The 27,293-nt window shown below is 45.3% G+C and overlaps 1 protein-coding gene and 1 pseudogene across 1 annotated transcript in view; both read left to right on the top strand.

Moving 5' to 3' along the window:
- The window catches only part of Fa2h (fatty acid 2-hydroxylase), a 54,749-nt gene extending 44,599 nt beyond the window's left edge, over window positions 1–10,150 (top strand). The window contains exons 5-7 of the mRNA XM_041650126.1: window positions 6,362–6,534; window positions 7,377–7,629; window positions 8,776–10,150. Coding sequence (XP_041506060.1) covers window positions 6,362–6,534; window positions 7,377–7,629; window positions 8,776–8,855 — 506 coding nt within the window. The 3' untranslated portion in view covers window positions 8,856–10,150. The remainder of the gene's footprint in view (window positions 1–6,361; window positions 6,535–7,376; window positions 7,630–8,775) is intronic.
- Window positions 10,151–15,845: 5,695 nt separating this feature from the next.
- Window positions 15,846–16,656, top strand: LOC121446735 (annotated as a pseudogene).
- The last annotated feature ends 10,637 nt before the right edge of the window (window positions 16,657–27,293 follow it).

Here is a 27,293-nt window from a genome sequence, read left to right as displayed (position 1 = left end):
AACGACAACAAACTGCCTTCTTGCTGACTTGTCTCTGTGGGTCTCGATGGCAGGAAACTGTGTTCTCTGTGGTCTGGAGTTTCTATGGGCATAGAAAACCGTGTCACAAACACTTCAAAGTGGGGTTAGGCATAGAACAAATTGTCCTCCCCAACCCCACGGATACAAAAGTCAGTATCACAAACATCATCATATCATCAAGTGTCACAGCATGAAGGGAACGTCTCACTGAGATTAAGAACAGAGAATATGCTAGGTATGGCACCCCCCTACCCCAGGAGTGTCAGCCTTGGAAAACGGAGACAGGAAGATCATTACAAGTTGAGGCTATCTTTATATATATTAGCAGCGAGGGCTGCATAGTGAGGCCCTGTCTCAAGTCAAGAAACAGAGAATACACAATCTAGAATTCCTCACTGAGAGCCTAAATGAAGACCAGGCACGGTGGTGCACATGTGTAATCCTATGCTTCCAGAACAAGGGCAAGGGAATTACTTACTGTAAACTAGAGGCCAGCCTCATCTACCATAGCATGTCCAAGGCTAGCCAAGGCTAACCAGGATTATATAATGAGTCTCTATATCAAAAGACGATAGATAGATAGATAGATAGATAGATAGATAGATAGATAGATAGATAGAAGAAAGGTAGATAGATAGATAGGCAGACAGACAGATAGACAGACGGAATCAGTATTATCAGGTGGCACAGCTGCATGCTGATGAGCCCATGTTCACATCACAGACAGAAGGAGAACTTGGGAGAAAGATATTGAAACACCATAGGCCATCTTCAAAGCTAAGAGTCACACAACAGAAGCTGAGCCTGTCAGGGACACTTGATCCCCTCTACTTAGTGTGTAGCATGTGCCAGACCATGTATTTTCCTGAGACTCCTCTCAGCAACCCCACGGAAGAAGCACTTGCTATGCCCTCTCAGAGTTGAGGAGACAGTTACTCCCAAAGGTACACATGTGTCCAAACACCACATAGTACATGGTTAGGTGCATGCTTATCCTCCAGGTTTATCTCCCGAGATTTTTTGAGAGGAGGGACTGAGAGGTAACTCGGTTGGTAAAGTGGTTGCTTCACAAGCATGAGGACCTGAGTTTGTCCCCAGCATCTATATAAACATCCAGGCTTGGGAGTGAGCACTTGTAATCCCCCAACTCAGGAGACAGAGACAGATGGGTCCCCAGGCTTCACTGACCAGCCACTCTAGCCTGATTGGCCAGCCTCAAGTTCCAGTGAGAAACCCTGTCTCAAAAATCAAAGTGGATGGCTCTTGAGGAGGAACTGTCAAGACTGTCCTCTGATCTGTACAAGCATGCACACATACTTGCAGACGCATGTGCATTTGCACACACAAATGAACACATGAAGTAGAGCCTGGGGGAAGGTAAATGAGTCATTCAGGGTCATATGGTCACTCTGCCCACAGGACACACAGACTCTCTGCTTACCTCGGTCTCCAGGCACATGCCTCTTCTCCTGCCCAGGTGTCTACCTGGGCACCTTAGGATACTGTCTGGGAGTGTCACTGCTTCCCTTGCCTGATCATAGTTTGTTCCTGACAAGGCACCAGACAGTTTCCTTCCTCCACACACAGAGGCTTCTCTTCTTCCTACATTCCCTGAGGACAGCAAGTCAAGAGCCTCCCACAGTCCTGGGGCCCTCAGTTTATCTGCCTCACCCAGGATAGGGTGGGGGATGAGCACAGTGTGGAAAGTACCCCCGCAACCCAGCCCAGAGCCCAGAGGGTTACCGTGCATATCCCACTAGCCACAGTTACCCTTTTCGGCCCACGCTGAATAGCTCAGGCACAGCACAGGGCTTGTTGCTCAGAGGCCTGCTCACTGAATTGCCCACTGTCTGCCCGGCACTCCCCTAACAATTACCAACAGTGGCAGGGCCGCCAGGGCTGGTGGCCAGAGGGGGAAGGGGACGCTAAAGCTTTGGCCCAGGTCCCTCTGCTGGATTCCTCCAGAGATGCCACTCAGTACCAGCTCCGGCCGGATGGGCAGACTGGGTAATGCTGGGGTGAGGAGGCGGGAGGAGGCCTGACCTATAGGAGAGGGCTGTTCTCTATGGCAGGGACCGTGATTTGAGAGCTCCACAGCACCACAGACCTCTGCAGACAGCTAGAATGTGCCCGTGTGATAAAGGTCCAGTGTGGCAGGCCAGTAAGCTGAGGCCTCAGTGCCAGCAACAGAGGCAGGGGAGACGCATTGCCTCATGCATTCCTCATCCTGCAGGTCACCATGCAAGGCACAAGTCACATGCAAATAAAAGAGCTCACAAAGCAAGGCAAAGGGACACTTAGTGGGGTCCCATGCAGCTACCGGACAAGTGATGCTCTGGGATAAACACTAGAGTGCCGAGAGTAGTGTAAGCTCAGGGGAGACAGGATTTCAGAGAGGGGTGGAGCGTATGGGATCAATCTGTAGCTGCATCTCTTGTTCGTTCCCAGATGAAGGGTCATTACCAGTCATCTAGAAATTCACTTGGAGCCATTTGTCAAAATGAGGACTGGTCTAACTCTGGCCAAAAACCTGGTGGTCACTCCTGCTTCCAACCTGCCCAGCCTTTCTCCCTTCCTCAGCAGCCCCTGTAACCATTGGTCCTGTGCCTGCCTACAGTGTGCAGATCCCCTGGGCCCTTCGGAGGTCCCTCTCAAAGCTGTCTCCCTCTGAGCCTGGTCAGCGCATAGGGTGGCACAGATCAAATTTCACCCAGGAACAAACCTCCAGTGAGGAGTTCTCTGCTGTTTCTCTCCTGATAAGTGACTAGGAGCCTGCTGTGTTAAGCACTGAACACATAAAGAAGACCTTACTCAGGGCTGGGGAGATGGCTCAGAGGTTAAGAGCACTGGCTGTTGGCTGTTCTTCCAGAGGTCCTGAGTTCAATTCCCAGAAACCACATGGTGACTCACAACCATCTATAATGAGATTTGGTGCCCTCTTCTGGTGTACAGATATACATGTAGGCAGAATACTGTATACATAACAAATACATCTTTAAAACAAATTTTTAAAAATTAAAATTAAGGTCTTACTCATAGAAAACCTTATCTCCCAGTTGGGGGCAAAGAATCAAATGATATCACAGTACCTAGTGCTTTAGGGCAGAGCAAGATGCACAAGCCAGCCAGAGTGGGTGAAGACAGATGTCAGGGACAAGTGGATTGGCTCCCCAGGGACAAGAAAGGCGGAGGGACTCCAAGGAAGAGAGCATCAGCAATCTGTATGCGTGGGAGCCACTAGCGGTTAGATTTGGCCCCTGGACAGGTGATAGAGCTGGAAGATCAAAACTTGAAGGACATGGAATGTTGTGTTTGGCAGGACTAGACTTTGTGTAGAGGCCATGAGGAATCACAGAATGGTTTAACAAGGTATAGAAGCAGGAATGGAGGCCTGATACTGCCCTGGGGTATAATTTGTGATAAGGCAGTGGGTGTCAGAACAGTGAACTGGGGTTGGGGAGACGGCACAGCAGCTGAAGAGTATGTACTGCTCTTGCAGAGGACTTGAGTTCAATTCCCAGCACCCGTGTCGGGCAGCTGTAATTTACCTTTCTGTAGTTCCAGCTCCAGGAGATGACACACCTCTAATCTTCTTGAGCACCTGCCTCCCCACACACTTAAAAATAAATATCTAGAAAGAAAAATAGTGAACTGAGATGGCTGAACAGGCAGACAGACAAATGGATTTAAACAACAGACTGTGCATGGTGGCGCAAGACATTGTCAAGAAAAACAACTATATAGTCCTCTTCCCCACACAGCATGGCTTCAGCCATATAAATAAGCAAACAAACCAAATTCAAATGGGGGTGAGATCCATACATCATAAAACTAACCATTTTAGCTTGACTAGCATAGTGGCCTTTAGTGCAGGCACCACCTCCATCTAGTCTCAAGCCCTCTCATCGCCTCAGAAGGAAACTCAGACCGGATGGGCAGTTGCTCCCTACTCTCCATCCTCCTCCCCACAGTGTCTGCCCCTCTGCTCTCTGTGTCCACAAATGGACTTGTTCTGGACTTTCACACGAATGGGACCAGGTACTCTGTGGCCCTTGCTTCTGGCTTCTCTCACTTTGCCAAGGAGATTTGAAGGCCCTGGTAAACTTCTGGGTGTTGAGAGAGGAAAATGACTGAAGGCTTTGGTAAAATGTGGGTGTCCCCAGAGGAGAAACCCCAATGAGTAGCCTGGAGGGGTGGGGCCCAAAGGAAAGGAAGACAGTTAGTTTCATTTGGGAAGAGTTAGCTCTGGAGTCCTGTGTACACCATGTGAAGACACGTGGTAGCACGTGGCCAGCCAAAGCTGTGGTGGAAGCATAGATCTGGGGGCTGCTATACTGGACTAAAATCAGTTATGAAGCAGGGAGTTTGGAAAGACAGGCACAGTTCCCACGGTAGAGCCTGAGAAGGGACATCCAGTCCCATCTCTTGAATGATGATGGGCACACAACTCAAAATTAGCCAAAAACCACTGGGCTATATCTTTATCTTTTTACATATAAAGATAAAGGTTCTCCCCAGACTGATTTTTAACTAATGATCCTTCTACCTCAGCCTCCTAATTACTGGAATTACAGGCTTGTACCACTATGCTCAGCTTAAGAATGGTATCTTAATAAGACTATTTTTTAAAGAGAGAAAGTATAGCTTGTGAGGAAGGGGAATGTATAAGTTTTTATTACCGTGACAAAATGCCTAACAAAAGCAACTTGAAGTGAGGTTTAGCTTGGCTCCCATTTTGAGGCTAGTCCATTGATGCTGGGAAGTCTGGGTGGCAGAACACCACTCAGCTGGTCATATAAGACCACAGTCAGGGAGAATGAGCTGCTTCTTCTTCTTCTTCTTCTTCTTCTTCTTCTTCTTCTTCTTCTTCTTCTTCTCCTTCTCCTCCTCCTCCTCCTCCTCCTCCTCCTCCTCCTCCTCCTCCTCTTCCTCTGCCTACTCCTTCTTCCCCTTCTTCCCTTTCTCTTTCTTCTCCTTCTCTTTCTCCTCCTCCTCCTTCTGGTTTTTTGAGACAGGGTTTCTCCATGTAACCTTGGAGCCTGTCCTGGAACTTGCTCTGTAAACCAGGCTGGCCTCAAACTCACAGAGATCCACCTGCCTCAGACTCCCAAATGCTGGGATTAAGGGTGTGTGCCTCTACTGCCCAGCACTTCTGCCTTTTTATTCAAGTCTAGGACCCCAGTCCAGCAGACACTGTGATCACATTCAGGATAGTTCTTCCCTGTTCAGATTAAATGTTTCTGGAAACACCCTCATAGAAGCACACAGAGGTGTGTTTCCATGTTTTCATGGAGATGTTAAATCCAGCCAAGTTGACAAAGAAAATCAACCATCACAAAGGGTAAAACCAAGAAGAAATGGAGGAAACTAGACAGGAGCAGAAGGACTAGAGTTGAAATCTGGAGATCAAAAATGAAAACAGGAATAACACCAAGGAATAAAAACAGGGATCTCATTAGAGGGCTGGTTCTCAAGGACTTTGACCTTGAAGATATTTGCACAGCCTTCCCACCTCCATCCAGGCACAGGTAACTATACCTGCACAGCCTTCCTTCCTCCATCCAGACACAGATAACTGTACCTGCACAGCCTTCCTTCCTCCATCCAGACACAGATAACTGTACCTGCACAGCCTTCCCACCTCCATCCAGACACAGGTAGCTATACCTGCATAGCCTTCCCACCTCCATCCAGACAGATAACTATACCTGCACAGCCTTCCCATCTCCATCCAGACATAGGTAACTATACTTGCACAGCCTTCCAGCCTCTATCCAGACATAGGTAACTATACTTGCACAGCCTTCCAGCCTCTATCCAGACAGATAACTATACCTGCACAGCCTTCCCACCTCCATCCAGACATAGGTAACTATACTTGCACAGCCTTCCAGCCTCTATCCAGACAGATAACTATACCTGCACAGCCTTCTCACCTCCATCCAGACAGATAACTGTACCTGCACAGCCTTCTCACCTCCATCCAGACTGATCATTTTCCTCAGATACTGTGATTTCAAGTCTATTGGCATTTCCTTATTTAGACTTTCCTGTTCTTCCTGCCCACCAACTCACATATATATGGTCCTCATTAGGAAAACATTGGCTCTCTGACCAATAACCCCATCACTCTAGTAAAGAACCTTGTGGGGGGGGGCGCACTACAGATCCTCAGAGCCTCCTCTCCACTTTACCACAGGCCTTTTCAGTGTGACCTGCCCATAGCTACTAGACAGAAGGCAACAACACCCAAGATAGCCTTGGCAAGGTCTCTAGAGCCACCAGGCACAGTTGTGCATGGCATCCACCAACCATGAGCATCTCTCTGGCTCCACTGCAGACTATTCCGTGGCGGTGCCCAAGTCCATGTTCCCAGGCCTCTTTGTGTTGGGCATGGCCTCCTGGACCCTCGTGGAGTACCTCATCCACCGTTTCCTGTTCCACATGAAGCCCCCCAGCGACAGCCATTACCTCATCATGCTGCACTTTGTCATGCACGGCCAGCACCACAAGGTGAGCAGTGTGGGTCCTGCTCCAGGCCCCAGCACATGCAGCCAGCTGCAGGAAGCCTTGCAGCTATCGCCAGCTCCCAGGAGTCTTCCTGAGAACCCGGTTCTGGGCTTGGAGTGATGGAACTGGAGGATATTTGAGATTTTCCAAGGGTCTGACTAGGTTGGGCATTCTAATTTGAGCCAGGCAGGGATGATGTATGATACTCTAGGTTTGTGCACACACCACGAGATTCTATGCATCACCCAAATTCATCATCTTTAATGTTTACAACTCATTCATTCACCCAGTAATGTTCTTTGAACACTCCAGGTATGGTACTAGATCTCAGTGAACAAAACAGACAAGAGCCCTCACCCCTGTAAGGGTATCTACTGAAGACGGTCTTCCTGTGCTTCTATCCCACAGTGGGAACTGACGCCTGGGGACACCAAGGAACTGAGTAACCCTCCCTCTTCCTTTGAGAGTCAAGGGCCAAAGACTTAGGCTCTGATTCTCTGGTTCACTGTAAACCTTCCTCAAAACAGCTTCCAACTGAGAAATGAGGGGTGGGAGCATCCTATTCAACTTCCAGGATCCTCTCACTATGGACTGTATTAACCCAGGTTACTGGTATGTGGCTCTCCCATACAACACCAGGGTTCAGTTTCCAGGAAGCCCCTCTGCAAAGGGCTTGGTACATGAGGTCAGGACTCCTGCTGTAGCTAATAAGTGGTCCCAGGATCATGGGTGTCCTTGGGCAGTTCTTCAGGTATCATTCTGGCTAGGAAATGAGGAGAAGGACACTTTCTTTGGGTCCTTCAGGCCTTGGGCTGCCTCTGATACCCACACCTCTCTGCCTACAGGCACCCTTTGATGGCTCCCGCCTGGTCTTCCCCCCAGTGCCAGCCTCTCTGGTGATTGCCTTCTTCTATGTGTTCCTGCGGCTCATCCTGCCTGAGGCCGTGGCAGGCATCCTCTTTGCAGGGGGTCTCCTGGGCTATGTCTTCTATGACATGACCCATTACTACCTGCACTTTGGCTCACCACACAAGGGCTCCTACCTGTACAACATGAAGGCCCACCATGTCAAGCATCACTTTGAATACCAGAAATCAGGTAAGACTGAGCCTCCCAGGCTTTATTTTTGTTTATTGATTTATTTGGCAGTTTCTGCCCCAACTAAAAGCCAGGCTCCATTCAGGAAATGGCATATACAGAGTGCTCACTTGTGTACTCAGCTATGCAGGGAGGGGCAAACTCGGAAATCAGTACATGGCAAAGATTATCTCAGACAGTGATAAGTGCCATAAAGAAAATAAAGCAAGAAAGCATTGGGCTAGGTGTGGTAAAACCTAGGTTAAACTCAACACTCTGGAGACTAAGGCAGGCAGATCTCTGTGAGTTTGAGGTCAATCTGGTCTACATAGGGAGTTTTAGGCTCGTCAGAGCTATATCCTAAGACTCTGTCTCAAAAAAAAAAGATAAGAGGAAATTTCATGATATATTTAACTAGCGTAACCAAAGTATTATCTTCTTGTAATTAACATAAAAATCATTAATGAACTATCTTATATTCTCTTACACTATTTTGCAGAGAGAACATCTTAATTCATATGCTAAATTTTCGTCAGAAATACTTGATCTATGTTTTTCAATAAAATCTATAGTTAAAAAGACAGATTCACAGATATAAGTTGCTCCAAACACACTTCTGAGTTATTCAGTAACTGTGTCAAATATATGTGTTCACATCAAAACTTAATTTGAATTGAATGGAATCATCAATCAGTCCCTCTGAAGCCCTAGCCACACTCACAGCACTCAGTAGCCCAGAGTTCATTGTGACTACCATGCTGGCATATAAAGCCCTAGATAAAGAAATTCAAGGAACAGGTCACTGCAGATGTCACTAGAGCTGAGACCCAAATGAAAAAGAAAGTCGCTCTGATATCTAGGAAGTGGCACTTCCAGGAACAACACCCCGAGGCAGGAATGAACTTGACCTTGCAAGGAAGAGGGAGAAACTGAAGGAGAGCAATGTGGGGGGACACAGGCAGGACCAGGCCCACCCAGGAGCTCAGGACACATAAGGAATCTGGGGTTATACCAACTGTGTCTTGGGGAACACTAGAGACACAGGTGTTTGGCCCTTGGGAAGGCTGGCGGGGACAGATACTGAAATTTTCCCTAGTTCTACAAGTAAATTTCTTTCTGCTCTTCTGTCAACACCTTATCTTCTGCCCCATTTGTCTCCCTCTGCAGGGTTTGGCATCAGTACTAAATTGTGGGATTACTTTTTCCACACCCTCATACCAGAGGAATCCCACCCGAAGATGCAGTGACAACCGCCAGACCCTCTACTCTGCCCTTAGTCTAGCCCTGGCCCCTACACCCTGTCCTACCCCCGCCTCCATCCAGACCCTACCGAGATCAGCTTGGCCAGGCAGGATGGGCTGTGTCTAGCCCTGGAGCTTGGTGGAGACCTTAAGGCAGGACTTCCCTTTTGGCTTGCTGTGTGAGGATAGCATCCTCTTGATAGTCAAGTGGCCCTTGGGGACTGGCTCATTCTCAGAGAATTAGAATGCCCCAATGGCATTCCTACCTAAGTTTCAGCCCTCAGTACTGACTCAGGGTCCAGACAATGGCCCCAAGGGGCATGAAGGAAACTGACCCCACCTGTGCCTTAAAACCCTGGGCTCCCTGGGAGCTTCCCTATGCAGCAGAGGACCAGTGTCACAGCAGAAGCATGGCATGTAGGCCTGTGGCCACATCTTACTCTCCTGCCCTCTCTTGAGAGAGTTTGGTGGTTCAGAAGTGAATGAAGGGCTATCCCAAGAAAGGACAGCACGATGCCTCCCACGGGCCACTCCCAGACCCCAGGACAGCCATTCTGGGCCTTGCCAACCCCAGATACCAGCTCTACTACCAGCTGCCTCAGTGGAAGTAATCGGCACTTATCTACCTGGGCAAAAAGGCTGAGGGTGGCTGGCATCCATTGTGAGGCGGATAGGAGCCCCTTGTCTTTGGGAATCAACAGCTGCTTTCTCCATCTCTCCTATGCCCCCAAACCACAAAACTGCCCCCCAAAAGAGGCTGGAGAGGTCTCTGCATTGGTGAGAGCCCCAACCCAGCCTTGGCCATTCTTGGCTTCCACCTACACAGGTGGATGCCTGCCCCAACTCAGGACCCTCCCAGCAGTGCCTCCTGAAGCCAAGAAGGGGCTTTCACGTGGTGCCTTATTGCCTTCCCCGCCCTGAGACCATTCCTCTTTGTAACCAGAGCCCTCCCCGCTCCTAAAGTCTTATTTATAAATTACATAAATATTCTTAATCTGACTCCAAATGAAGTAGCTGGTCAGATGGCCCTTTCTAATCCTGTGTGTTGAGCTTATGTAAAGAAAAAAATCATCTTGCCTTCCTCTTTGTTCCTTTCTTACCCACAAGCCATTACTACTTGAAACTTGTCAAAAACCCAATGGGTGCAAAGACTAAAGAGAAGCAGTGTGACTGGTCCTATGATTTGTACTGTTTACGGTGAAGCTACCTAGAGATTTTGAGATAAATATACAAAACTGCAGTTGTGAAATAAAAATGTAAATAAATTGTATATTTTGAAAAATAAAAACATTGAGAAGAAACCAACAAAGACCTGTTGGTGTGTGTGGGTAGTGATTGGACTCCATCATGATTGGGAAGGAGGATGTTATTACTCTGGGCAGGTTGTATACAGTGCTGGGAAATGAGATAATGCAAAGCTGACTGGCAGGTCAGGTATTGTGGCTCACACCTTCAACCCCGGTAGAGGCAGAGGCAGAGGCAGGCGGGTCTCTGAGTTTGAGGCCAGCCTGGTCTACTCGCTGCTGTCTACATGCTGGGTTTTATGGTCTGAATGGCACTTCCACCATGGAGTAAATTGTGCTAAACTCTGGAGGCCTGTTACGGGTCCCAGGGATTGAATTCAGGTCACTGGGATTTATGACAAGTCCCTTACCTGTCTGATCATCTCACTTGCCCTCATATTTAGTCTGATTTCTTCAGACTTCTTCATTTACTGATCTACAGACTTACTTCATTTCTTCATTTACTGATCTCTTGAGACAGCATCTCTGGTTTTTGCCAGCATTCCGAAGGGATCTCTCTCACAGTCTACCTTAACATACCACTGGGAGGATTTTGATTTTTTTTCTTTATTTCTGAGAATTTCATGTATGTATACACCCAAGTCTGATCATATCTAATCTCCATCCCCCCGTCCAACTTTTCCCATATGCCCCCAGTATGCTCCCTCTGAGTTTCATGACCTATTTTTAATAATCCATGGGCTGGTTAGTTTTTTGTCAGCTTGACACAAGCCAAGGTCATCTGGGAAGGGAGGACATCAACCGAGAAAATGGCTCCATCAGATTGGCCTGAGGGCATGTCTGTGGTGGCATTTTCTTGATTTATGATTGATGTGGGCAGTGCTACCCCTGGGAAGGCGGGCCTGGGTTGTATAAGAAAACAAGTCAAGCTAGTAAGTTCCTCCATAAGCTTCTCTTTCAGTTCCTACTTCCAGAATTCCTGCTGGCTTCCCTTCATGATGGACTGTGACTGGAATGTGTAATTCAAACAAACCTTTTCCTCCCCTAGTTATTTTTGGTCACCCTATGTTATCACGACAATAGAAGGCAAACTAGAACAACCAGTTAAGTCCAGTTAGTGCTGCCTATATCCTTATGGGTGTGGGGCCATCCCTGGGATCATGGGTAATCCTCCAGGTAGCCACATCCTCAAAGACAAAATGAAACAAAACAACAAAATAAAAATGTCCTCCCTCAGCAACTGTCCACTGTCAGCAGTTCTTCAGTATAGACTTGAAGCTGACAACCATCTACTTCATCTAGGCTGGGATCTTAGCTGGGCGGATCTTGTGTAGGCCTTGTGCAGGTAACCGCAGATGCTGTAGGATCATGATTTCAACAGACAGCACCCCATTGCACTTCCTCACCCTTGGCTCTTACACTCTTAATGCCTCCTCTTCTGCTGTGTTCCCTGAGCTTTAGTGATTAGAACGTTAATATAGATATCCTGTTTAGGACTGAGCATTCCACCTCTTTTTCAGGAGGATGGGGTGCAAAACAGGGTTTCTTTGTACAGCCCTGGCTGTCCTGGAACTTGCTTTGTGAAGGGGAACACACCAGATGAAGGGGAATACTAATAAAGTAATCCCACACAAGCTCCTAATAGGATATAGTAAGGGGTTCTTTATTTAAGGCGGGGGGACTCATAGATAACAACAGGAAACAGAAATGGAATCCAGCATCAAGGTGTGAGAGCAGAAGGGGGGGGGAGCGCAGGAGGGCCAGCATCTTTTTGGTACCCAAGGTCATGCCAAACCTGGTCCAGCCTCTCAAAGGCCATTGACTGAAGGAGGTTCCCCATCACCTCCCCCTTTTGTCTAAATAAGAGCGTTCTAAACCCAATACAAAACTATATACAATAAAAACAGATATCAAGTATAAAAATTAGAATTACAACCAACATAAACAATATTTGTAGGCCCATATTTCTACACTGAATGGCGGCCAGACTTCCAGGCCATAGTTTGCACCTGCCACACAGGAGGTGGTCACCTCTCTAACAAAGGGTCAGGATATGCTAATGTTGTTCTGCTCCTTCTTTGTAATTTGGAAGACACCTGGAATAGAGATGTTTATTTGGCCTTCATGACAGAGCTGGCACACAGAGCAGAAAGATAGACATGACAGAGCAGGCATAGGTAGATGTATAGACGTGACCACAGCCATTTACCTGGTTATCTAGGAAACAAAATGCTAATGAATTTCCTTCTCAGTTTATGTTTTGGTATAAAGGCTGTTTGGAGAATAAATGCAGAGGAATTTTCAGGATGTGAACTCAGGATTTCATGAGGGATCACTGAAAATCTCCCTCCTGAAAAAGTCATATGAGTTGTGTCTTTAATCCCATGCCTCCCCTCTGGTCCGGAGAAATAATTTATGGTCCAGGCTGGCACCAGACCATGACCATGACCAGACCATGACCAGACCATAAGCAAGAAACATATACTAAATGTTTCAATAGTATTTTTCTATCCTAAGGAGTCTAAGTCTTGTATTAGAAATGGTTTGACTAAGCTGGGCGATGGTGGCACACGCCTTTAATCCCAGCACTCGGGAGGCAGAGGCAGGCGGATCTCTGTGAGTTCGAGACCAGCCTGGTCTACAGAGCTAGTTCCAGGACAGGCTCCAAAGCCATAGAGAAACCCTGTCTCAAAAAACCAAAAAAAAAAAAAGTAACTACAACTATCTAGTCTTCAACACCATCAAAGACCTGAGATGGGAGATAATATTACTTGAATAGGCAAGAAGTACAATAAAGCAACTTCCAAAATGTGCAGTAATTGACAGAGACAGCTGGCTACATGGGCAATCGCCCGAAGTCTCATTTACAGCGTTGGAGCAACTAATTTTGGCTAAGCCCATTTTCAGAGGCAGGAAAGTTTTCAAAACCATCTTACCCTGTCTTGGCAAGATTTGACAGTCTTTTTTCCTATATTCTGCTTGTCCAGTCTGGACACTGTGCATTGTTTAAATAACTTAGGGTTCTGTTGATGTCAACAGAATCCTAAATTATTTAAATGCCATATAGTACAGTTCTTTGAAGTGGTTGAAGATTACCTATCTATGCAGAATATACTCTCTATGCATGTAAAGAACCTGATTAATCTAACTATAAGTATGACAAACATGGATGACTTTTGACCTATAATAAATACCTGTATAACTTAAAGACTAAGACTTCATGTTAGAATATTAAACAATCTTTAAATAACTGTGCAGCAAATGAAGACAATGACCTCAAAATGTAAACAATGTATAAGTGTCTTGATTGGGGGTAGAAATGTATAATGAAATATGATAAATATATCCTAAAATTGTATCAATATACAAAATGTCTTAAGCAAGGGTAGAAACATGCATGCATACAATTCAACAAAATAGCTTACCATAGCTGTACAAATATTGTAAGCAGAAATAGGAGCATAGTCAATAAAAAAAAATATAGTTTGGGGGCTGGAAAGATGGCTCAGTGGTTAAGAGCACTGGCTGCTCTTCCAGAGGTCCTGAGTTCAATTCCCAGAACCACATGGTGGCTCACAACCATCTGTAATGAGATCTGGCGCCCTCTTCTGGCGTGTGCGCATACATGGAGACAGAGTGTTGTATACATAATAAGTAAAAAAATAAAATTAAAAAAATATAGTTTGAATTTGTATCAATATGTAAGAATCTATGCCAATGTAAATTAACTATAACTAATAGCTCAAAAGTATTCACTCTATTACTCACTATTATTTTTAGTATGAGCTTGCTCACACTAATCTACCATTATCCCATTCAATTCCCCTTTTTTTGTGAGATTGCTGAGCCTACAAAATTTCCACCCCAACCCCAAACCCTATATACCATTTATAATCAACCCCTAATTGAGATCCCTAACCCTGAGGACAAACTTTGTTGGGAGAAGGGCTGTCGTCTTCTAGAATTACTTCCAATTGTCATGGGGTGATGTTCTTTCTATGTGATCCTCTGAAAGTAAAATGATTATTAAGTTCCAAGATTACTATCCGGTAATATTTGCAAATAGTCTCTGAGTAATCTGTAGGGTTTTTCTGTAGTTCTTATTTGGAATTCTGGCCAGAACATTGTAAGAAGGTGCATCATTTCAGCTAACCAAGTTGGAATCATCTTGAGCAGCTGGTACCCAAAACTGGTATTATAGTAGCGCTATCAGTATCATGACATCATATCAACCAGGTGGAGTCGTTGTTGTGGGGCCCCTTCTTCCTGGAAACTTCAAAGATTACTGAAGGAAAATCTATTGTTCATTGTGGAAAACTTAAACATTATTCATATAAACATATATTCAATGGAAGAGGTGATATAGACAAAAATAGGTATGGAGAAAAGTAAAATTTTTCCTAAAATCTTTCTTCTTTCTGTCCCATACCAGATGGCTCCTGACATGAGACAGAAACTCTGAGGTTTTTTTTTTAAACAACATACTTGGATTTAGAGAAGGACTGCCATTTTCCAGCTCCAAAACCAGCTTTGATTTTAAGTGAGTCTATTATTCTACTGGTGTGTGTGTGTGTGTGTGTGTGTGTGTGTGTGTGTGTGTACAGAAAATGAAATTTTACCCTGAAGATGACCTGTCCACATAAGTCATATTTTTCTTTGCTTGGTGATCCTTTCTGGATAGTTATCTTTTCCTCTTTAGGCATCTAAACATCCAGGGTCTCTTGACTTTTTGAAGAATGTTATCCTGCAAAGACAAGAACAGGACCCAGCCTCAACCCTTATGAGGTTTTCTTACCACCTGTTCGATTGTCACCTCTGTGGGTGAGCTGTCATTTCTCTGTCTCAGGAGGTTTCTCCTTTTCAAATTGAATATTAATTTTGATGGTATCCATAGCTTTTCTTCTACTGTGGAAACAAGAGCGAAACCCCTTCCCCAACATAGCGCATCTCCTGGTTTCCGTTGTGAGGTCAACACATCCTTAAAATATACAAGCTTATTTAATTCAGAAGTTTTTACTATTATCCATTGTCTCTCTCTCTCTCTCTGCTGCTGCTATTGTTCCTTTCATTGGTTCTTATTCTGCACATGATTGCAAGATACGAAATTTGTCCAGTAAAGATAACGTCTCATCCTTGGTCATTATTTGGATGGTGTGCATATTGCCTTCCTAGAGAGATACCCTATCCATTAACCTATCATAACTTTTTAAAAACAGATTTTGATTTTCAAATTGAAATTCAACAGTATGAATTCTTTCAGATAATTTCTCAGCACCATTTGACATGGATTGAATTTTCTGTCAAATTAATGTTATCCTTTTCAGTGGGCTGTTCACTACTAGTCTGTAAAAACTATCATTTCTAAATGTATCTCATTCTTGGCTATTTTATCAAACCATTTTTTTAAGGATACAATATGAAAAACAAATCTAATCCCCAAAATCAAATAAATGGATGCATAAGAAAAATCATGACACCTGGGCACAGGGAGGGCTTCAGAGCTGGGAAATCTCTAGCCTCCTCATCCATACTGGCTGATCCAGGCAGGGATGCTGCTGATGCTGAGAGCACAGGAGTAGGCTGGCCGGTGCTGGGCCAGCAACCCAGGTCTGGGCATGCTCAGTGGTGTAGGCAGGGTTCCGACAGCAGCACATTTATTGGCTGTCAAGAGAAGCCTCCGAGTGCAGGCTGAAAGCTTGCTGCCCTTGGGAGGACCCGGCTGCTAGGCCAAATCCCTCTCTCCATGTGAGCCATGACCAGCCTCAGCCACCCCGTCATCTTCGGCCAGGCCACCCACGCAGTGGTGTGGGTGCTGCCTAAGTCCCTGTGTCGCCACACGCTGAGGCGCTCCCAGGGTGAAGAGATAGATTTCGGGTGCCAACACCAGCTCTGTGTGGACATGCTAGGCAGCAAGCTGGGGCTGCAGATGGTGCAGCTTCCGGACAACGGCCTACGAGAACCTGCCCGACTGCTGTTAGTGAAGGACCTGGCTGGCAGCCCTCATCACCTGCCCCGAGGCGCCCAGCCGCAGGAAGGAGACTGACATGATGAAAGAGGCAATGGAGAAACTTCAAGTCAACATCGTGGAGACAAAAGACGAAAATGCAACCTTAGATGGTGGTGATGCCTTATTCACAGGCAGAGAATTTTCTGTGGGCCTTTCGGAAAGGACAAACCAGCTAGGCGCTGAAATCTTGGCTGATACTTTAAGGACTACACCGTCTCCACAGTCCCTGTGGCCAATTCTTTGCATCTGGAGAGTTTCTGCAGCAAAGCTGGACCCAACCTGTTTGCATAGGGTCCAGTGAATCTGTGCACAAGGCCCTCAAGATCATGCAGCAAATGAGGGACCATTGTTATGACCAAGTCTCACTGTGCCACCAACTGTGTAGATCTAAATATCCCTAACAAAAGGCCCGTCTTGCTGCGCGGGACCCCAGAAGGGCACCCAGAAAGTGGAGGGCCATCTACTGATCCCCGTGAGCAGTTTGGAAATGGAGAAGGTAGATGATGGTTTACTCACCTGCTGCTCCATTTTTATTAACAAGAAGGTAGACTCCTGAGCCAGAGTCCCTTCCCGGCGGCCAGAGAGGTGGCCCAAGTTGGGCTGATGACTTCTGTACCCAGTTCTCTGGTTTCCTTGACAATCTATTGTGCCGCTGTGCTGCTAACTCTTGTTTACAGGAAACAAAGTTAATTCCAGTTTAGACTGCTTCACCTCAGCGGTGGTGCCTAACCTGTGGATTGCTAAATGAATTAAACAACCTAGGAAATACAGAACTAACAAATTATTGAAACGTGAGATTAATAGTGTGGGAACATTCAGTTTGGTGATTGTGTTATTAGTGTGGAAATGGTTTAGGTGCAGGGTATTCTAAAGGCTGTCTTCCTGATCAGAAAGATAAGCAAGGGACTTTTCTTTTCTGTATCATGAATCGCCTTTGGTTCCTGTGAAATTCCCTGGCCCATGGATTTTTACCATTCTCCTCTCTTGTAAAGTCTGAAAACCTTTCTTCCAGGTACTTTCTTTGGTTTTCTGTTTCCGTCCATTTGCATGCAAAATTCAAGAAGTGATTGTTTTTTACTGCTGAGTAGTACTCTAATATGTATATATTCCATACTTTCTTCATCCATTCTTCCATTGAAGGGCATCTAGGTTGTTTCCAGGTTCTGGCTATTACAAACAATGATGCTATGAACATAGTTGAGCATATACTTTTGTTGTATGATAGGGCATCTCTTGGGTATATTCCCAAGAGTGGTATTGCTGGGTCCAGGGGTAGGTTGCTCCCGAATTTCCTGAGAAACCGCCACACTGCTTTCCAAAGTGGTTGCACAAGTTTGCATTCCCACCAGCAATGGATGAGTGTACCCATTTCTCCACAACCTCTCCTGCAAAGGCTATCATTGGTGTACTTTCTTTGGCCTCTCCCTCTTATTTCATAACCACCTTGACCTTGGATTTGTCCAAGGTCTTGCAGTCTGGGCACCTTCCTGAAGGTCCACCTTGGGTGCACTCCTCCTCTGACCCGTGGCCACATCTCCTACCACCACCAGCAGCCTTTCCTTCCCTTAGAGAAGCAGAGTGGGTCCTCAACAGAACTGTGGTCAAAATCAGAATGGCTGGTTGGGGAACAGGAACCTCACAGAGGTACCTCCTGATAGAGTTTGCAGGAGACCTGAATGCCAGAAGAAGTTGTTACCACGCCTAGGAAGGTAAATTCAGCCCCTGGTGGTTGATATGGAATGTTAGACCAAGCAGCCTGGAAAAACCACTTGGGACGTCTTAGAAAGACTGAGCAAGATGCCATGATTTTGCCTCATGACTGGTCCTATAGGAGCATGGAAGAAAGTCTTTCTCTGCCCCACTTTACCCCCTCTTTTTAGCTTCTTTCTGACTCAGCTTGTACCTACCCCCTTACAATCATTATGATCTCGAAAAGCCATTTTCTTCAAAAGAGGCATAGCATCTAAAATGGTTATTGCTGGTTTGGTAAGAGTCAGAGGGAGCTGCCTCCACCCACGGCCTAGGTGCACAATCAGGAAACGGTTTCCAAAGTCAACCTCAAACAATGTGTTAGTCTCCCGTGAAATATCCATGAATGTTTCCTGTGAAATTTGGCTGAGACTTCTTTCCTCTCTAGCCTTCAGATTACACAACCTCCAGCTCGTACAAAGCTGAAACAGGTCTCTTACCGAGGACAGGGTGACAGCAAAGGAGGAAGGCTGAGCATTCCTTTCCTTAGAGCTGGAAGAATCAGGCTAGCCAGGGGCATGGCACTTTACAGGGAACAGGGACCCAACCAGGCACTTCGTCAGACTTCCGGGCACTGCTACCTTAGCTGCGCAGCCTGCAGTTTGCCATTCGGTGTTTAAACTGGGAAGACAAAGAAAGATTCCTTTCCGATCTATCCCTCCTCACCTCCCTTTGTGATCAGTGGTCCTTGTCCTGATGAGCAAAAGAGAATTGCCTTTACTGCCTCCCCCCCTCAGCAGATGGAAGAGTAACCCCTTAGAAATCAAGATTTCCTTTACCACTGTCCCTCTTTTACATTTATTTGACAACTTTCTGAAGAAATATGTTCCGTCTCTTCCTTGTTGCCTAACTTTACACTCATATCACGCGCAAATATCTAACTATGAACATCCTGTGAACGAACCGTATCTTGGTCACTATCACATTCCAAAACATCTCATCATGGATGAATAATATGTTTTTTTTTCCAAGTTCTTATATGTTATTTCTTATTTAGTTGTTCTTATATGCTCTTAGGAGCTGATTACTAAGGCCATCATCTCTCCGTCTCTAAGGAAAAATGAAACAATCTAGTTAATGGTGTGGTTTGTGTAGGGCTGCATGTTAGTCTTTGTGATCATTCGCTCTTTAACATGCTACAGAATTCAGACATGATTTCCATGGGGTGTCAGGTTTGTGCCTTCTTATCTTCTTGCCTGTCTTCTTCCAGGCAACCTATGGTTTTCCAGTCTGTGTGCCAAAGCTAGTGCAGTCATGACAGAGTGAAGTGTGGTTGTGCTGTGGAAAAAAAGGACAAATCTCAGAAGCCTTGCAGAATACCATCCATAGTGTGAGCAAAATGGTTCTTAAATTCCTAATGTAACGTTGTCTGTTATCATACAGCTTTCAAATTTATTAATTTACTTACCTCCTTTAGGAAATTTCAGTGAATTGTTCTAGGTGTGATCATCTTTATTGACCAGCAGGTGTCGCAGTTGCAACCGTGTGTAGGTGAGAGGGCAGAAAGATGCGAGCAGTACGTGCGTTGCCCTGCTTATATAATGACAAATTTGCTTTGTTTGATAAATTTAAGAGCAATTAAAGAGATTCCATACACGGAGAGAGTTTTTTGGTGGTGGTCAGAATCAGAAAAAAAAAAAAAAGCTTTCTGTTCGTCTTGAGCCGTGATGTGCACAGCCAACAGATGTAAAGCCGCAGGCATCTTGGTGTGAAAGAAATGACGGGCTGCGGTGAGAAAGTTGGAGTCCTAGGCAGGTTGCAGGTGAGAAACATGTCCAGGCTGGCGAACTGGGAATTCTGTGGGGCGAGGAGAGGGTGCCCCAGTAAGTGTGGACTTATTTCCACGTGGGTGCCAGATGAAGAGGACCACACAAGATGAAGTAATCCCACGCTAACTCTGAATATGGTATAGAAAGGGGTTCTTTATTTAAAGGGGAACTCACAGATCACAACAGGGAACAGGAATGAGTTCAGCATCCAGGTTGGGGGATGCATGGGCGGGCCTGCATCTTTTTGGTACCCAAGGCCACACCCAACCTGGTCCAGCCTCTCAAAGGCCATTGCCTGAAGGAGGTTCTGTTACAGTTTAGATAAAACGCTGTGCAATTCCCCGAGGGGTGCGGGCCATGAGGGTCCTACCATCCGAGGCCTCTGTGGATCCCAGGCAGATGGGAGGTGACAGGTGAGAGACCTTGGCAGGTCGGGTCATTGGTGGGGAAGCCGGTCCCACGAGGAGCCGCGGTGGGTGATGGATAGGCACACCATTCAGAGAGAGGGTTTGAGTATAGTTTATTCAGTGGGTTATGGGAGGAAAGGAAAGGGGGAGAGGGGGAAAGAGGAGGAGAGGAGAGGAAAGGAGAGGGGAGGAGAGGAGCCACAGCAGCAGCCACCTCTCCTGAGCACTGGCTGGAAGAGGAAGGAAGATGCCCTTGCCTTGGCAGAAGTGGGCGGGGCTTGTCTCTTAAAGGGACAGGACAAACCATTACCGGTTCCCCACCAGCTTTGTAGACCAGGCTGACCTTGAACTTAGAGATCCACCTGTCTCTGCCTCCTGAATGCTGGCACTAAAAGTGTGCACCACTACCACCTGGCTACACTCAGTCTCTTATTCTCAGTACTGTGACCAGTTGTGAACATCCCTCCCATGTCTGCTGTCCTGGTACAAAAGCTTCTCTGAAAGCAGTCCAGGTCTACAAATACAAACATGAATATTTAGAAGGCAATTTGATAGCATAATCACGTAGCAAAATAGCAATGGCAGATTCTGCCCTAGTGCTCTGACCTCCCCAGCTTTGACCAGGATTACAGGAGCAGGTATGAAACTCCCTCCAGTGAAACAGGCCTCACATCCAATCGGAAATCAGTTAAGTTACTCTGTAACAGCCATGCCGCTATTACACCAATGGGCATATCTTCCCTGGCAGGTTGGTAATAAACCACGTAGTGCCCAGCCGTGGGTAGGACCACTGATGTCTTTTCTCCTCGGCAATTTAATTGCACCTTCAGTCACTATGACAACCAGCCTACAGGAGAAAGTTTACTGTTGCCTTGAGACTGATCTCTCTATGTTCTGCAGCCAAACTGTGTGGTGTCTCCAGCAATAGGGTCTTACCTCAGTGGGTAGCATTTAAACAATTTGTCCAGCCCCAGCAGAAGTTCAAGAAAGCTTGCTCAAAAGAACTATTTAAATTCTGATCAGTGGGGAAAAAATCACAGGTTGACATTTTTAAAAAATGATTTATTTATTTCTACTTTATATGCATTTGTGTTTTGTCTGCATGTATGTCTGTGTGAGAATGTCAAATCCCATGAAGGTAGAGTTACAGGCAGTTGTGAGCTCCCATGAGGGTGCTGGGAACTGAACCCAGGCCCTCTGGAAGAACTGTTAGTGCTCTTAACCACTGAGCCATCTCTCCAGCCCACAGGTTGATCTTAATGATTTAAAAAGTTCCCTTTCCTGATTCTCTATCAAATACCTAGTGCCTTGCCAGGGCTGGACCCAGGGTCACCTTGTTTCTGTTCATCATGACCTCAAATCTACTGTCTTTGGGTCTTTCCTACATGGCTGGAAGTACTGTCCCCTTAATTTTATTCCATAGCATCCTTATTTTAGCTCTTAACTCTGAACTCTTCCTTTTGAGCTTTGTATATTTTCTTCTTGTGCCCAGAACAATAACCAACTTGTAGCAACGGCTAGTGTAAGTCTGCCCTGTCTCCAAGAGGTCTGTCTCTGCCCAGTAGCATTTGCTCAGTGTCTCTTCTTCTGGTCCCTGACCTCTGCTGCCCTCTGGTGACAACGTACAGCCCTGCTTCATGATGAGCCTGCAAGAGTTCCTGTTCGGAAATTCTAGAACTTTCCCATCTTGGTCTCTGGACTGCCCTTCCTGTCTCATTTCCGGTTTGAGAAGGGAAATTGGAACGCTGTAGTATGGATTTCCAAACAGCCACAACGGCTGGAGCTTTCTTCACGGGCATTTGGCCTGTGAGAGATAACTTCAAGAAGCATAAAGACTACCTGAAGACAAGACACGGGACTGTTTCCTCATCAGTCAACCCCTCCCCATGCTGGCTGAGCACTGTCGTCAGGGGCATCATCTGTCTTTAAGGTTACCCCCTGTCAATCTTCTGCCTTAGTCCATTTTATGTAGCTATAATAAAATGCCTCAGACTGGTCTACAAAGTAAGTTCCAGGACATCCAGGGCTATACAGTAAAACCCTGTCTTGGAAAGCCTGTGTGTGTGTGTGTGTGTGTGTGTGTGTGTGTGTGTGTGTGTATGTTTAACCACTAATCCCTGAAGTCTGATCCTAGATGTGTATAAAAAGTGCACATCTGTAATTCCAGCTCTGGAGAATGGGAGAAGGCAGGCTCTTGGGGCTCACTGGCCAGCCAGTCTAATTGAAATAGTGAGCTCCAGGTTCAGTAAGAAGTCCTGTATCAAAACTAAGGTGGGGGCTGGAGAGATGGCTCAGTGATTAAGAGCATTGCCTGCCTGCTCTTCCAGAGGTCCTGAGTTCAATTCCCAGCAACCACATGGTGGCTCACAACCATCTGTAATGATGTCTGGTGTCCCCTTCTGACCTGCAGGCATACAAGCAGACAGAATACTGTAATATATATATATATATATGTGTGTGTGTGTGTGTGTGTGTGTGTGTGTGTTGGGGATTGAAGAGATGATGGCTCAGCAGTTAAGAGCACTTGCTCTTCAAGAGGACCCGGGTTCTCACATGGTGGCACACAACTGTCTATAACTCCAGTTTAGGGGATCTGATGCCCTGTCCTTACTTTTGCAGACATTCACTTGGTACACATACATATACACAGGCACAACACTCATGTATGTAAAATAAATAAATCTAAAAACATTTTAAAATAAGATGGTAGGAGGCATAGTGATGGCTCAGTGGTTAAGGGCACTGGTTGCTCTTCTAGGGGACTCAGATTTATAGACGTACGTGATAAAGTGATCCCACACTAGCTCAGAATGGGGTATAATAAAGGGTTTTTTATTTAGGAATAAACTCACAGATCTACAGTCCTCTGACAAGCGGGGAGCAGGAACCAAACCCAGCAGCCAAGAGAGAGAGCATGAGCGAGCACGTGAATTTTTTAGTACCCAAGGCCACGCCCAACCTGGTCCAGCATCTCAAAGGCTATTGGCTGAAGGAGTTCCCCAGCACTCCCCCCTTTTGTCTAAATAGCAGTTTCAAACCCAATAAAACTATATACAATAAGAACAAATATCAAGTATAAAAATTAGAATTACAACCAGCATGGTATTGGCATAAGAACAGACAGGAGGACCATTGGAACCGAGTAGAAAACCTGGATATCAATCCACACATCTTCAAGTACCTGATCTTTGATAAAGAAGCAAAAAATATCAAATGGAAAAAAGAAAGCATATTTAACAAATAGTGCTGGCATAACTGGATATCAACATGGAGAAGAAAAATAAACCCATATCTATCACCATGCACAAAACTCAAGTCCAAATGGATCAAAGACCTCAACATAAAGCCAGCCACACTGAACCTTATAGAAGAGAAAGTGGGAAGTACACTTGAATGCATTGGCACAGGGAACCACTTCCTAAATAGAACCCCAGCAGCACAGACACTGAGAGAAACAATTAATAAATGGGACCTCCTGAAACTGAAAAGCTTCTGAAATGCAAAGGACATGGTCAACAAGACAAAACAACAGCCTACAGAATGGAAAAATATCTTCACTAACCCCACATCAGACAGAGGTCTGATCTCCAAAATATACAAAAAACTCAAGAAATTGGACACCAAAAGAACACATAATCCAATAAAAAAATAATGGAGTACAGACCTAAACAAAGAACTCTCAACAGAGGAATCTAAAATGGCTGAAAGACACTTAAGGAAATGCTCAACATCGTTAATCATCAGAGAAATGCAAATCAAAACAACTCTGAGTTTCCATCTTACACCTGTAAGAATGGCCAAGATCAAAAACACTCATGACAACTTATGCTGGGGAGGTTGTGGGGAAAGGGGAATATTTCTGCATTGCTGGTGGGAGTGCAAGCTGGTACAACCCCTTTGGATGTCAGTATCGCAGTTTCTCAGAAAATTAGGAAACAACCTTCCTCAAGACCCAGTAATGCTACTTCTGCATTGCTGGTGGGAGTGCAAGCTGGTACAACCCCTTTGGATGTCAGTATGGTGAATTCTCAGAAAATTAGGAAACAACCTTCCTCAAGACCCAGTAATACCACTTTTGGGTATATATCCAAAGGATGCTCAATCATGCCACAAGGACATGTGCTCAACTATGTTCATAGCAGCTTTGTTTGTCATAGCCAGAACCTGGAAACAACCTAAATGCCCCTCGATCGAAGAATGGATAAGGAAAATGTGGTATATTTACATGACGGAGTACTACCACAGCAGAAAAAAAATAACGACAGCTTGGATTTTGCATGCAAATGAATGGAGCTAGAAAACATTATTTTGAGTGAGGTCACCCAGACACAGAAAGACAGTTATCACATTTACTCACTCATAGGTGGTTTTTAAACATAAAGAAAAGAAAGCCAGCCTACAATCCACAATCCCAGAGAACTTAGACAACAATGAGGACACTAAGAGAGACTTACATAGATATAATCTACACGAGAAGTAGAAAGTATAAAAAGACAAGCTCTCCTGAGTAAATTGGGAACATGGGGATTTTGGGGGAGGGTTGAAGGGGAAAGGGGAAAGGCAGGGAGGGAAGCAGAGAAAAATTTAGAGCTCAATAAATATCAATAAAAAAAATTACAAAAAAAGGAAAAAATATTCAAATAAAAAAAAACAAACTAAGATGGTGGTGCAATTGAGGAAGAAACCTAATGTTGCCCCCTGGCTTCCACATACCTGCCTGGGAGTGCACACACATGTGCATGCGGGCACCAATCCCATTAGAGTCACTGAAAATGTCTTTAGATTTTCTTAGTAGGAAAAGATGCCTTTATTTAATTCTGCTAATTTCTCACCATTTTCTTAGTTCTGCTTTACATTTTAAATCTACAATCCTTTGGGGTTAATTTTTGTATAAGGGTTGAGGTTTAGGCCAAGTTTATTTTTAGTTGTTGCTTCATTGCCATTTGGATACCAAATATTTATTAAACAAAAAATTGTAATACATGAACTCTCAAGTAAAAAAAAAAAAAGCCAGGCGGTGGTGGCGCACACCTTTAATCCCAGCACTCGGGTGGCAGAGGCAGGTGAATCTCTGTGTGTTCGAGGCCAGCCTGGTCTACAAGAGCTAGTTCCAGGACATCTAGGACTGTTACACAGGGAAACTCTGTCTCAAAAAAAAAACCAAACTGAAAATGGGCAAGAAACACAGACATTCACCAAAGGGGCAATACTATGGCAAAAAGCCTATGAAAGATATTAGCATCTTTAGGCACCAAGGAAATGCCAACTAAAATCACTTTGAGATAGCCACACCTCTATTAAAATAACCAAAAATTTAAAAAGCAAGAACAAAACCAAAGTAATACGTTGTCCCACTCAATCTGTGGTCTACTGGGGCATGTGAAGGGTTAATCCACAGCAGCACATGAAATGAGTGTGATGTTATACTGTAATCCCCAAATCCATGAGGGAGAGACTGAAGGATCAAGAGTTCCAGGCCAGCCTGGACTACTTGAGACCTTATGGGGAATGTGTGTGGGGAGACAACAAATGAGAAAGTATCAAATAAATGAGAAAATGAATAAACTAAGCCCCCAGACAGCCTCCAACTGTGTAGGCCTGATGTGGGAAGTCCTTCTGTATATGTATTGTTTTTATTGGTTAAGGAATAAAGAAGCTGCTTGGGCCTATGACAGGGGAGAATAGAGTTAAGCAGAAAAACTAAACTAATTGGATAATAGGCCAAGCAGTGTTGTAATAATACAATTTCTGTGTGATTATTTCGGGTCTGGGCAGCCAGGAACAAGCAAGCAGCCTCCAAGTACATAGGCCCCAAAGAAACTACATCTGCCCATTTGTGGTGGTTTGAAAGAAAGAGGCTCCAGAGGGAGTGGCACTGTTAAGAGGTGTGACCTTGCTGGAGGAAGTGTGTCACTGTGGGGGTGGGCTTTGAGGTCTTTTTCACTCAAGCTTCCCTCAGGGTGACTATCAGTCAACTTCCAGTTGTCTACAAGATGTCGACCTCTCAGCTCCTTCAGCACAATGTCTGCTGCACGTCGTCATACACCTCATTGTGATGATAATGGACTGAACCTCTGAAGCTGTAAGTGAGCACCCCAATTAAATGCTTTTCTTATTAGAGTTACTATGGCCTTGGTGTTTCTTCACAGCAATAGAAACCCTAACTAAGAAGTTGGTACCAGGGACTGGGGTACTGCTGGGAGAGGCCTGACCATGTGTTTCTTTGGGGGGTTTGGACTTTGGGACTTTGGGCTATGAAAGCAGTGAAATGTTTTAAGCACTTCTTGATGAGCCATCCTAGTAGGAGCTTAGGAAACAGAAGTACCAATGGTTTCTTGCACTGTCAGGAGCACACTCAAGAGGTTTCAGAGAAGAATTTCAGTATGCTGCCTAGAGATCATTCCCATGATATTTTGATGAAGAAAGTGGCTGCCTTTTGCGCTTGTCGTAAGAGTCTGCCTAAGGCTAAAGTGGAAAGTTTTGGGTTAACTCTGTTGGCAGAAGAAATGTCAAAACAGCCTAATATAGATTCTGTCATGTGATTATTAGTGTTAACTCTAATAAAGATTTATAATGAAAAGGAGCAAGCTGAGCAGGGTAAATTACAAAAAGTAAATTTTGAGGAGAAAAAGAATATCAGAATGTGGAATGAAGCTAAATTCTGTGTTCAAGGATTAAGAAATGAAATAAAGGGAGTGGTGACCTCAGGGCAAGATCCCTTCCAGGTAAGTTTCCAACTTGTGGGATGAAACTAAACAAAAACTTAGAACCTGATATGATGGGACACACCTTTAATCCAAGCATTGGGAAAACAGAGGCTGGCAGATCTCTGAGTTTGAGGCCAGCCTGGTCTACAGGGCAAGTTTCAGGACATCCAAGCTTAGGCAGTGAAAGACAGAAAGCTGGTGAAGATATTAATGAAAGAGGGTTCATGTCCCAGTCCCAGTAAGCAACAGAACTTGGCAGCTCTGGCCATATGGTTCTGGCTTTAGAGTTAAGGATAGAAAAAAACATGTTATTGAGTTTGCCTCCTCACCTAAAGAAAGTCACTGAAGCCAGGCGTGTGTCACGGGTCCCCCTGAATGGAAGACTAGTAGAGAGGCCATTGTGTGAAGCTGTGAGGTTGGAATCTGGATTGCCTTGGAGAACCCAAGATGTTAGAGATGCCAGAGCCATGGGATAGCTGTGAGGAGAGCTGCTAACAGGGAGTGGAGCCAGCCCAAGAGAGAGAAGTGCGCTGCAGTCAGCAAAGCTGAACTGAGTTGGAG

Source organism: Microtus oregoni, unplaced genomic scaffold (genome assembly GCF_018167655.1).
Source record: "Microtus oregoni isolate MIOR12 unplaced genomic scaffold, Mior012 000004F_ref0000308, whole genome shotgun sequence".
Taxonomy (NCBI): domain Eukaryota; kingdom Metazoa; phylum Chordata; class Mammalia; order Rodentia; family Cricetidae; genus Microtus; species Microtus oregoni.
The sequence above is the reverse complement of the archived record's forward strand: the minus strand, read 5'-3'. Positions and strand labels throughout refer to the sequence as shown.